Source organism: Emydura macquarii, unplaced genomic scaffold (genome assembly GCF_026122565.2).
Source record: "Emydura macquarii macquarii isolate MOO-44397 ecotype Brisbane River unplaced genomic scaffold, CSIRO-AGI_Emac_v2 contig_1477, whole genome shotgun sequence".
Taxonomy (NCBI): Eukaryota; Metazoa; Chordata; order Testudines; family Chelidae; genus Emydura; species Emydura macquarii.
The window spans coordinates 26,203,643-26,215,660 of NW_027131614.1; the positions used below are offsets into that span (position 1 = coordinate 26,203,643).

The 12,018-nt window shown below is 44.4% G+C and overlaps 1 protein-coding gene and 1 long non-coding RNA gene across 3 annotated transcripts in view; one reads left to right on the forward strand and one right to left on the reverse strand.

Annotated features, from left to right (window-relative positions):
• Positions 1-12,018, forward strand: part of CCDC178 (coiled-coil domain containing 178) — a 320,921-nt gene that overhangs the window by 31,517 nt on the left and 277,386 nt on the right. The window contains exons 3-4 of the mRNA XM_067553881.1: positions 703-842; positions 2,736-2,770. Coding sequence (XP_067409982.1) covers positions 703-842; positions 2,736-2,770 — 175 coding nt within the window. The remainder of the gene's footprint in view (positions 1-702; positions 843-2,735; positions 2,771-12,018) is intronic.
• Positions 4,776-8,720, reverse strand: LOC137156780 (uncharacterized). Of its 2 annotated transcripts, none has more exons than XR_010920884.1 (3): positions 8,635-8,720; positions 6,988-7,130; positions 4,776-5,011 (listed from the first exon to the last, which is right to left on the reverse strand). It is a non-coding gene; the product is annotated as an uncharacterized lncRNA (long non-coding RNA). The 2 variants fall into 2 exon arrangements; XR_010920883.1 differs by lacking the exon at positions 4,776-5,011 and adding an exon at positions 5,147-5,280.

The following is a 12,018-nucleotide window of genomic DNA, read 5'->3' on the forward strand; positions in this document are numbered from 1 at the left end:
AGGGAAGCATTACAGTTTTTTAATGTAAGTGTTTTCTTAAAATGGTTTATTCCTGGGATAGTTTTGCTGCCCCAAAATGAAAAGCATTCTTCTGCTTTTCATGCTTCAAAAAAGTAAAAGTGTACACTGGCTAGAGCCAGGTGTAGTATGTTAGTATGTGCAGAGCTGCCACGTAGGTCCACCAGAGATACTCTTTCACCTTTTCTATTCCACTCTGGGCCTTTCTAGAGCAGAAGCTGGCAGTCATTTCCTGTTACTTGTCATTGTCATTTCCTGATTTGGATAGTTATCCACTAAGGGCTAGAAATAAATCTGAAACTCATTTCACTTGTGTTGAGCTGTAAATGGAGGAATGCATTAAATTGCTTTTTGGCCTCAGTCCCCTTTGTCGTTTCTCATTTATTTTTTGTAGTTTCTTCCCCTTTGTATTTTTCTCTACTTCCTTGGGTTTCTCCTTTCACCTTTTAGATTGTATTTCTTAATCCTCTGCCAATTTCTACTTGCTGTTTCTTAAAAACTGAAATGTTGTGGTGTTTGCTTTTGTAAATGACAGCAGGCTAGAACTTTGTGCAAAATGTATTAACATTGTTAGAGCTAGTTGCTATGTCGCCTTAATCATAAAACCAAGACTTATTACTTGAAAATTAAAGAAAAAAATTGCTGATATTTGTATGTGACTTTCTGTGTGTATTCTGTTTTCAGGTAAGAATAAAGAGATGCTCTTAGGTCACCCCACCAGGCGTCGTAGTTGTGCTTTGGTAAATACTCCATCACCATGTGTTAACAAAGCTATTCATCACATTCAAGAGCTGGAAGTAAAGATAGAAAACTCCTTTCAACAGGTACTGTATGACTAAAAATGTTAACTGTTAGTACAATCTAGCTATCTATATATATATATAACAGGATTATATCTTTGAAAATGATTACTATGTTGATTATATGAAAATGGAGAGTAGTATACTCTCTGAAACAGTGTCATGCTAGTTTATTTATTAGTCAAGACATCTTTTTAAGCTATGTACAGTCCTGGAGATCAAAGTACCTTATTAAAATCAAGCTGTCTTCTCTCTGTTTCACATATCATCCAGAGGCACGTAGAGGACATCTTGATTTTCCTAAGCCAAATGCATGGTATTCAAAAAACATTCTTTTTTACACTAAACTGATTAGATAAGTAAATTGATCTGTGCACCACTGTATCATTTTTAATAAGTGATTTTGTTTTTGAGCAACATGTAATAGTTCTTTGCTTTAAAAATAAAACTTCAGTTTCCTTACTCTAATATCCACTGAAAAGCATGGGTTTGATAACACTGCAGGCTGTCTAACTCTATCAATGCATCTAATTTTCTCTTACCTGGATATATGTTGGTAGAATTGAGACTGATACATCTTCTCATCCCAGAGCCTGGCATGCAGGGCTTCCTAAAGTGTCTGGAAAACTTTAGAGGAGGGTAGGAAGTGACTTGCAGCTGGCACTCTACATTTTTGAAAAGAATATGAGTAGGAATGCTAACTGAGGGGAGAAAAGACGACACGAGAAAGGTGATACATACTGGTAGATAGGTAGGAGAAATTTAAAATGCATGTATGTTTATAATATAACAGGAAATTTGCCACAGATTTCTCTGGGAACATGATCAGGGGCATTGAGAGAATATACTCTTATAAGAGGAGTTTTTTCAAAATAGCAGTTAGTAAAGGTAAAGGAAGAACCTCTCCTGCCTCCTTCATGTTATGAAGAAAGTGGAGAAACTGTATGTAAAATAGCAGTGGACTATTTTTTAAAAACTTGTTTATGTTCATTAACAACATACATTAACTGAAAAAATGTAATAATTCACATGTACAGATGTTTATCTCTATTAACCTTAACCGAATATATTCACATTTCTACACAAGCATAAAGAAACCTTATTTATAACAATTCCCAATCTCTCATATTAATTTCATCCACTTTATTTAATCTGCAAAGAATCAAGAGAGTTTCAAGCCTTGAGACAGCAACAATACTATGACAGCTAAGAATTAGGAGAAATTAAAGGTGTGGCAGAGTTATGTATGTTTCATAGCGAATACTCTTTTATCATTAATGGGAATTATGCAGATGTTGTGATAGATGGCTATACCCCTACAGTTATTTGTATGAATGTGAGCCAAAGTCCTTTACTCCCCCTGACCTCATTGAGCTTTGGATCAGGCTTTAAATGAAATGAAGTATATGTAATCTGATGGACAATCCTGCCTTCTTGAGAATAAACAGAAAGAGGAGAAGTTTAAGATAAAAATGGGAATTCTTTCATGTGGGCTAAAAAGATGCATTGCAAAATTGGGTAACAGATAATGTTGTATAAAATGGCATCTGTATTGGTTTTCTTTTGTATTGGCAAAGACTGTTTGAGTATTAACATTATTCATAATTTCTGGCATGGTGCGGATCAGCTGTTACTACAAGTTGCTTTTTTAAAAAAGATTTGTATTTAGGGTTAATTATCATTTATCTTATTTGTCTGAAAGGATTTTAAAGAGTCTTTATTTATAACTTTTGGACCCACACAATTCCAAAGACACATTAGCTGTAATTATTTTTAAAGCAGGTAAAAACAAATTCATGTTTATTTACATTGATGTGGTGTTCTTGCAATGTAAAGTTTAATGACCTATTGTATCTACATTAGAGGACATATATTTGACCAAGACGCCTTAGTGAAATTTATCTGTTATATTTGCAGTATGATCGTACACTTGAGAAGGAGAAAATTCCATGGTAAGAATTATACATGATTTTTGTTTTAAAGACAGATAATTGTTTGAGAAATTAGTCTTCCTAAAAACCACACTCTGTGAACTTTAGCACCTAATACATTTTACATCCTGCTTTGAATGGAACTATAATTAGCATATTTTTTTTAACATAGCATTTTGGGGAACTGAGGATTGGTAACGTCATATGGAGCATTTTACCTAAATGGCCAGTTCATGTCAGTGGGATTTGTTGGGCGCTCATCACTTTTGTAAATCATGCTGTTAAGTTAGGAGCTAAAATATGGAAGTTAGGAGCTAAAATATGGATGTTGTAGCTTTACTGTAGATTCTCATTTTTTAAAATCTTGGCCTTGAAGTAATAAGTGTGACACTGCTTGGTGATAGTTCATACTGAGAGGAAATAGACATTTTTAATTCCCTCCCCCAAATTTCCCATCCTACATAGCGTTAAACTTCACACTAAATACAGGCCTTTTGTACTTTCACTATTACCTGTAACCTGGTTGTCTGAGTTTCAAAATCTTTCAATTTTGGTTGGCAGGGATGCTTTTAAGGGTTAGGCAACTTTAATAATACTAATCTCCTCTATAATGCATTTATTTTAACAATTGAAGCATAACACCTCCTACCTTCTCTAGTATTTTGAGAGAGCCCTCAACTAACCCTTAGCTGCCCCTTTCTCCTCCTCTTTCCCAATGAGAGAAAGTGAAAATGAGGGAAAGTTCTACTGATATGAGACTGCTGGGTGTGTAGAAGACTTTCTGATCTGCTGCTGATTTGCTGCCCCCAGAGGCTTTTTAAGATATATCCCAGGGAGAAAGTCCTTATTTTCAATTTCCTGAGATCCAGGAATGCTCCATATGGCTGGGGAGGAGTGGCTTGGAAACAAATAGACTCCCAAGCTATGCCATGAGTTCCTTCCTCCTTTCATTGAGTCTGAATGTTCTGCTTGGGCTTCTTCTGGTGTTCTTAACAATCTTTGACCTTTTTCCCTTCTGACATTTTCCAGGTGTCTCCAATAGCAGTTTTTGGCTGATGTTCTAAATCCTGTTTTTCTGTATCACTCTTTTCAGATTCTTGTGCTTCCTTCCAGATTCCCAAGACTGTACACACACTATAGCCTCCCCAAAAATCCTTACAGTCTCTGGTCTTCCCAGTCTTTCCTTCCCACCCATTCTTTCCTTCCTCTTCCCAAACTGGCAATATCTTTGTCTCCCTTCCCATCACTCCTCCTTTGTCCTGTCTTCCTCATGGACTTCAACCATCTGTCGTCTTCTCCCCCGGCCCCACTTTTATCCCCTTACTCATCTTCTCTTCATCTTTGGGGGTCTTAATTATCTGAAGGTGTAGGTGTATGGTACTGTGGCTGCAGCTGTTTTTGAATCAGCAATGCGGCCTTCCTCCCACTTTCCTCTCTTTCTGGGTCTCTTTCATACTCCCCTCTTGCACTACAGTCAGACAAGGAGAGTGGCAGCTGGGATGGGCTCAGGCAGGGAGGAGGGAAGAGAAAACTCTACTATTAACCATTCATTCACCCAGTAGTGGGAGTCAGAGGCTGGCCTCTCAGTTTCTGCTTCACGTGGGTTCTGTCTCCAGATTTCCCTCCCTCCTTATTTCCTTGGTCTTGGCCCCACTTTTTTGTCTATGCAGCACCACCATCATACAAGAGGTCAGATAAAACTTACTATGTCCCATCTAAGGGAATGGAATTCTTGTTTATGCACCCCACATCAAACTTTTTAGTGGTAGATGCAGTAGACAAGAGGGGAAAGCAACACCATAACAGAGCAACCCCATAGGACAAAGACTGGAAGAGGCTAGAGCGCTTCAGTCACAAGGCATGCTCATCCGCATCATTACAGTTTCGGTTAGCAAATTATGAAGTCCTGCTATCACAATACACACACACAACTTTTTTCCAAAATGTCAGAATTTATTGATAGCTTGCCAGATGACAAAAAAGAACAATTGAAGGCCAACATCCCTGAAGGCCACCTCATTGCCAGGATAGAACTGCAGGCCTCACTTGACTCCGAAGACACGGTGGCACGTTCTATTGCTACGTCAGTAGTCATGCACCGTGCATCATGGCTCTATCTTTCAGGATTCCACAGAGAGGTGCAGTCAACAGTTGAGGACCTGCCCTTTGAAGGCCCAAAACTATTTGCGGTCAAAACTGATGACTTCCTTCATACTCTGAAGGATTCAAGGGCAACATTAAAGTCGTTGGGCATGTATACACCTGTAAATAAGAAGAAACAGGGCAGGTATTATACACAGAGATTCTGGCCATCTTACATACAACCACACAGGCAGTACGATCAATGCCATAAACAGAGACAAACCAGACAACTACAAATCCCAAACCAACCTTTGACGTCTCAACAATCCACTTCAAGAAAGCAATTTTGAAGGTGTGGTTGAGAGCACGAGACATCCAAAGATTCTAGTGCTGGAAACACAGATCACCTTCTGACCATTCAGGGATCACTTGTCATCTTTTTACCGAATCTGACAGACCATCACAGGAGACAAATGGATTTGGGAAATTATCGAGACCGGTTATTCCATCCCTTTTATCTCCATCCCACCAATTCACCTTCCCACTCCGTCCCTCTTCAGGGACCCCTCACATGAATACCTGCTGCTACAGGAAGTAAGCCATCTTATACATTTAGGTGCAATAGGACCAATACAAACACAGTACTGAGGGAAGGGGTTTTATTCATACCGTTTTCTAACACTGAAAAAGATGGGAAGGTGGAGGCCCATCCTAGACTTAATAATACTCAACAAATTTGTCAAAATCCAACATTTCAAAATCATGACATTAGCAACTATAATTCATGCTAGAAAGGGGGGGGATTGACTGTCTGCTCTTGACTTCCAGGATGCATATTTCCATATAATGATCCATCTGTCAAACAGGAGATTCCTAAGGTTCAGTTTAGGAGAATAGCACTTCCAATACAAAGTACTTCACTTCAGACTATCGACTGCCCTAAGGGTTTTCTACAAAGTTTAAGCAGTGGTGGTAGCACATCTCTGCAGACATGGAATCATGATATTCCTATATCTGGATGACTCTCTAATAAAGGCACCAACACAACATGAAGTGATAGAGGCCACCCAAAAGCACAATAACCCTCTTCATGAACCCAGTGTTACAAATAAACAAACAAAATTCAATACTGATACAGTCCAGAAATTGGAATATATTGGGGCTTATCTCAACTGCCTAAAAGCATACCTCAATAATGCTTCATCATGCTAGTCAACTTAATATCGATGGTGATAGACAGCCCACAAACATTAGCCATAATGCGCATACAACTGCTAGGCCATGTGTAAGCAACAACATTTGTAGTCAAGCATGCCAGACTACACGTGAGATGCCTGCAGGCATGGCTTTGAAAAGTCTACATACCACAAAGGCACAGTCTGACTAGACACCTCACAATGCCACACAAGGTAAAAGATTTTCTGGACGCAAACAAAGAATGTTTGTACAGGAATTCCCTTTCTACAAAGGACTCCAACAATGACAATCACCACAGATGCCTCCCTAATAGGCTGGGGAGTGCATCTATTTAAGACATCTAAGGCTGATGGTCCATATCGGACCATCATAAATCATCAGCCTGCATATAAACTTGCTAGAGCTAAGAGCAGTCCACAACACATGCAATAACTTTCTAACACTAGTCAAGGACAAAATTATCAGGGTCCTAACAAACAATATGGTGCACATGTTTTATATAAACTGCTGGGGTAGGAGGGTGGCCACAATCACATTCCCTATGCACAGAGGCAATGCTGCTCTGGAATTGGTGCATCAGTCACAACATTGAAATATCAGCATCCTATCTTCCAGGATGTCAAAACACCACAGCAGATGCACTAAGCAAAGAGTTCTCACAGAACCATGAATGGGAATTGGACCCTGGAGTTTTACACATGATATTCAAACAATGGGAGTTCCCTACCATAGATCTGTTTGCAACAGCACTGAACATCAAGTGCCCACGGTTTTGCTCCAGAGTGGGACTGGAACTCTGCTCCCTAAGTGATGATCTCCTCATCAAATAGGACACGCCCTTAATGTATGTATTTCCTCCAATCCCGCTCCTAACCCGAGTCATACACAAGAGCAGAAGGGACAAATCCAGAGTCATCCTAATATCACCTACATGGCCCAGACAAACTTGGTTTCCATACCTCTCACAGATAGCAGTGTGCCCACCTCGAAATCTTCCTCTAATACCTCATCTACTCTCACAAGACATGGGACAGATCCATCATCCCATCTTGGTGTTCCTGCACCTCAAGGCTATTCCATTGCTCAGAGAAAACGAAACAAGCTGCTCGGAAGGAAAAAACATCTTATTAAACAGCTGTAGACCAAATACAAGAAAGACAAATGTGCAAAATTAAGCACTCGGGACTTTTTCAAGGGGAAAAGGCAGTATGCCACATTTATTGACAAAAATTAAAGTAATTAACTTAAACCTACACACACAAACACACACACACACACACACACACACACACACACACACACACACACACACACACACACACACGAAAGCGTTCTATAGTTATATATAGCTACCAGTCCTGATCGTGGCTTGAGATCGTAGCTTGGGTCCGTTGTTGGAGTTCGTGGCTCGTGGCAGCTATCTGGCCAGGGAAGCTGGGCACGAGGAGAGCAGGGTCTTTGTCGGGCGCGCACCGACGCTCTTCTTTAGATGATGTGTAGAACGCTATTTTTCCCCAAAGCCTTGAAATCTCACCCAGTCTTTTATAGGTTTTTCAGTTTTGCTGTGTCACGTCGCTTCTCTGTAATTGTTGATTGCTGGTACAATAGCAGACGTGACTTTCAGCTTGTTCTTTGATGTCTTTGATTAAGTTTGTTCTTTGTTTTCTGGGGTGGATTCTTCTTTGCTTTTTAGGGATGTGTTCACACTCTTCAGCCTAGGGTGGACTTCACACTTCATCAGGACAAGCTGGCAGTTTGGGTCTGACTCACACGCACATACACCCTCCATTCACACCTTGTTCAGATAACCATCTTATTCATCTAAAGGTTTAGAAAGGGTTTGACACAAGATGGAGTACATAGGGTCAAAATGGGGTTTTACATTCACAATATGGAGTATGACTGAGAGAAGTTCAAATGTTACAGACAAAATTGTGAGATGGTGATTATACATTCTGGGGACACGATTTCAATAATAACCATATAGAGGTTGACCCAAATAAGGGTATGAATTAAAAGCTATGAATTAATCTACAGGGTTACAATTACAATTTTATTCCTATACATATACTCATAAATGGAAAAGATTTGGCACATGGTGCCAGAGCAAACAAATTCTACCAATATCCTCTCCTTTACGAAGGGTATTGGATTACATATTAGAACTTAAAAAACTGGGGCTTTCTACAAGCTCCATCAAGATGCACCTGGCAGCCATCACAGCTTTCCATTATAAGGTGGAGGAGGTCACCATATTTTCCCACCCAAAAACCAAATGCTTCTTCAAGGGCATTAAAAATATCTACCCCAAGATAAGGACCCTAGTTCTTACGTGGGACCTCAACCTGGTCTTATCCGGTGTGGCAGATAGCCGAGTACACCGTAGTGGGCCTCACGCTTCCATTGCTTGTAGTGGGTCAGGGCATCTCCAGCCACTCCAGTTTCCCCAAGGAGGGGGTAGGGACCCGGGCCCACCCACTCCTCCGGGTCCCAGCCCAGGGGCCCTGTGAGAAGCAGCTATGTGCTGCTGGCACCGTGTTCCCAGCTGCAAACTCTCTTCCCCTGGGCTAATTTTCCCCCTCCTTCTGGCTTCTTGAGCCTGGTACCTTCTTCCAGCCTGCTCTTCCACAGAATCTCTGAACTCCGGTCTTGTTCCTCCTCGCAATTAGTACTCCTACACACAGCACAGCACTCCTGCTTCTCCCAGCTTGTGCCCTGTCTGTTTGGGTCAGAGGGTTTTTATGGAGCACCTGGCTGGTCCCTAATTAGCCCCAGCTGCTCCTAATTGCCCCCTAACGACTCTCAGCTAAACTGCAGGGAACAGAGCCCGGAGCATTCTGAGGCTTACATATCTCCCTTCAATCACTTTTCTAGAGCCTTCTGCCTTCGCTATATCACATATCCCCCCCCTCTGCTCAACACCATGGGGTTGGGCTACTTGGGACGTGAGGCAGTGTTGGCGCGACAGCGTGTCAGCGTTGCCATGTTGGCTTCCGGCCCTATGCTGCACCCGGAAGTGAAAGGGCTGCAGGGAGAGGAACCACCGCGTCACTCTGGCATTTTTTTCTTTGTTGGTGTGCATCCATGTGAGTGGAGCGTGGTCTGTCACCAAGGTAAACCTCCTTCCAAGTAAATAATATCGGAGCGTTTCCATAGCCCATTTAACCGCCAGGCACTCCTTCTCGACGACTGCGTACTTCTGTTCCCTGGGGAGGAGTTTCCTGCTGAGATACATAAGTGGGTGCTCTTCGTCACCTATGATCTGTGAAAGGACAGCCCCCAGTCCTGTCTCTGAGGCATCTGTTTGTAGAATGAACTCCCTGTCAAAATCAGGGGCTATAAGCACCGGTTGATTACAAAGAGCTGTCCTCAAATCCCTGAAAGCGTTTTCCGCCGCCATGGTCCACTTCACCATATCCGGGCCCCGAGCCTTTATCAGGTCCGTCAGAGGTCCGGCCCTAGTGGCAAAGTGGGGGACAAATCTTCGATAGTACCCCACTATCCCCAGAAATGCCCTAACCTGTTTTTTCCGGACCCGTCGGGGCCAGGCTTGGATGGCCTCTCTCTTGTTGCACTGGGGCTTTACCAGGCCTCTTCCAACCACATATCCCAGGTACTTGGCCTCGGCCAGCCCTATCGCGCACTTGGCCGGGTTTGCAGTGAGGCCAGTTTTTCGGAGAGTGTCGAGTACCGCCTCTACTTTCCCCAAGTGCGTCTCCCAGTCGGGGCTATGGATGATCACATCATCCAGATAGGCAGCAGCATACTTGGTGTGGGGTCTCAGTAGTTTGTCCATCAGCTGCTGGAATGTTGCGGGGGCCCCATGGAGACCGAAGGGGAGGACAGTGTACTGAAATAGACCATCGGGTGTGGAGAAGGCAGTCTTCTCTTTGGCATTCTTGGCGAGGGGGATTTGCCAGTAGCCCTTGGTCAGGTCCAGCGTGGTCAGGTATCGAGCTTTACCCAACTGGTCCACTAGCTCATCTATGCGTGGGATCGGGTAGGTGTCGAATTTAGAAATCTCATTCAACTTCCTGAAATCATTACAGAACCTCAGTGTTCCGTCAGGTTTGGGAACTAGAACGATCGGGCTGGACCACTGGCTGTGGGACTCCTCAATAACCCCAAGTTCCAGCATCCTCTTCACTTCTGTCCGAATTTCTTCTCTCTTGGCCTCGGGTATCCGGTACGGCTTTATTGTTACCCGCACCCCAGGGTTGGTGACGATGTGATGTTTGACCGCCATCGTCCGTCCGGGCTGTTTAGAGAATATGTCCTGGTTTCGTTGGATCATGTCAATAACCTCCGTCCGTTGCGCTGGGGTTTGCTCGGGGGATATCCCCACCTCCCCCTGGGGGACATCTGACTGGGGGAGTGTCTCTTGGGCGACCAGGTACACCTCTCGGTCTCGCCAGGGTTTCAACAGGTTGACATGGTACAGTTGCACCAGCTTTCGGCGGTCCGGTTGCCTCACCCTGTAGTTTACCTCTCTGACAGCTTCCACCACCTCATACGGGCCTTGCCAACTGGCCAGGAGCTTGCTTTCTGCTGTTGGCACCAGCACCATCACCCGCTCTCCTGGCTGAAACCTCCGTGCCTTTGCCCGTTGGTTGTAGTAGGTCCTCTGGGCCTCCTGGGCTTTCTCCAGGTGTTCTCTCACTATGGGGTCACCCGGGCTATCCGCTCCTGCATCTGGGTCACGTGCTCAATGACGTTCTTCCCCGAGTTGAGCTGTTCCTCCCAGTCCTCTTTGGCTATATCTAAGATTCCCCGCGGATGGTGGCCATACAATAACTCGAAGGGAGAAAACCCTGTGGACGCCTGGGGGACTTCCCGTATCGCGAACATCAGGTAGGGCAGCAGGGCATCCCAATCCTTCCCGTCCTGGGCCACTACTTTTCGTATCATACTCTTAAGGGTACGATTAAACCTCTCAACCAGGCCGTCTGTTTGCGGATGATACACTGACGTCCGCAGGGCCTGGATGTGGAGCAGGGTACATAAATCTCTCATTAATTTGGACATGAAAGGGGTCCCTTGGTCTGTTAGGATTTCCTTAGGGATGCCCACCCTGGCAAAGACCTGGAGCAGTTCTTTCGCGATGGCCTTGGATGTGGGGTTTCTTAGTGGAATGGCTTCGGGGTACCGGGTGGCGTAATCCAAAATGACAAGCACATTTCGGTAGCCCCGTGCTGATCATTCTAGTGGCCCTACCAGGTCCATTGCTATCCTTTCGAATTTAACTTCAATAACGGGTAGGGGTACTAATGGGGCCCTCAAGTGGGGTCGGGGGCTGTGCAGCTGGCATTCGGGGCAGGAGGTGCAGTAGCGTTGTACCTCCGCCCGTATCCCTGGCCAGTAAAATCTCCTCAAGATTCGATCCAGGGTCTTATCCACTCCTAGGTGTCCCCCGAATAAATGGCTATGAGCCAACTCTAGAACGGCCCTTACGTGCTTCCGGGGCACCAAGAGTTGCTCTACTTCCTCCCCGCGTATCAGAGCCACACGGTAGAGCAGATCACACTTCAGGACGTAGTAGGGTCCCGGGCCCTTGATCTTCCCCTCCACAGGAACGCCATCAATCTCTGCTACCTCCTCCCTCACATTCAGGTATAGCGGGTCCTGAGCCTGGTCCTGTCCAAAATTCCCCCATAGGGGTCCTAACTGACCTACCTCTAGGGCCCCGATCTCATTTTCATCCCCGGAGTTGCTCCTACTAGTGTTGGGGACCGCCTCCGGGTCCTCGCTAGCTTGAGCGGCCTCCTGGCTACCCGCACAGGTCCGCCTACCAACCAGGGCAGCTTTCTGGTTCCCTGCCAATATACGGGTTCCTAACCTTTTGTCTGCCCTCCTTTCACTCTTGGACTTCCGGTGTCTTCCGGGGGGGTGAAAATAGCTCCTGGGCAAATTCAGCAAACACAGGGATAGCACTGATTGCCTGTATCTCAGTCTCAGCCCGGGGTTTGCCAATGGCCTCAGCCTCTACAGGA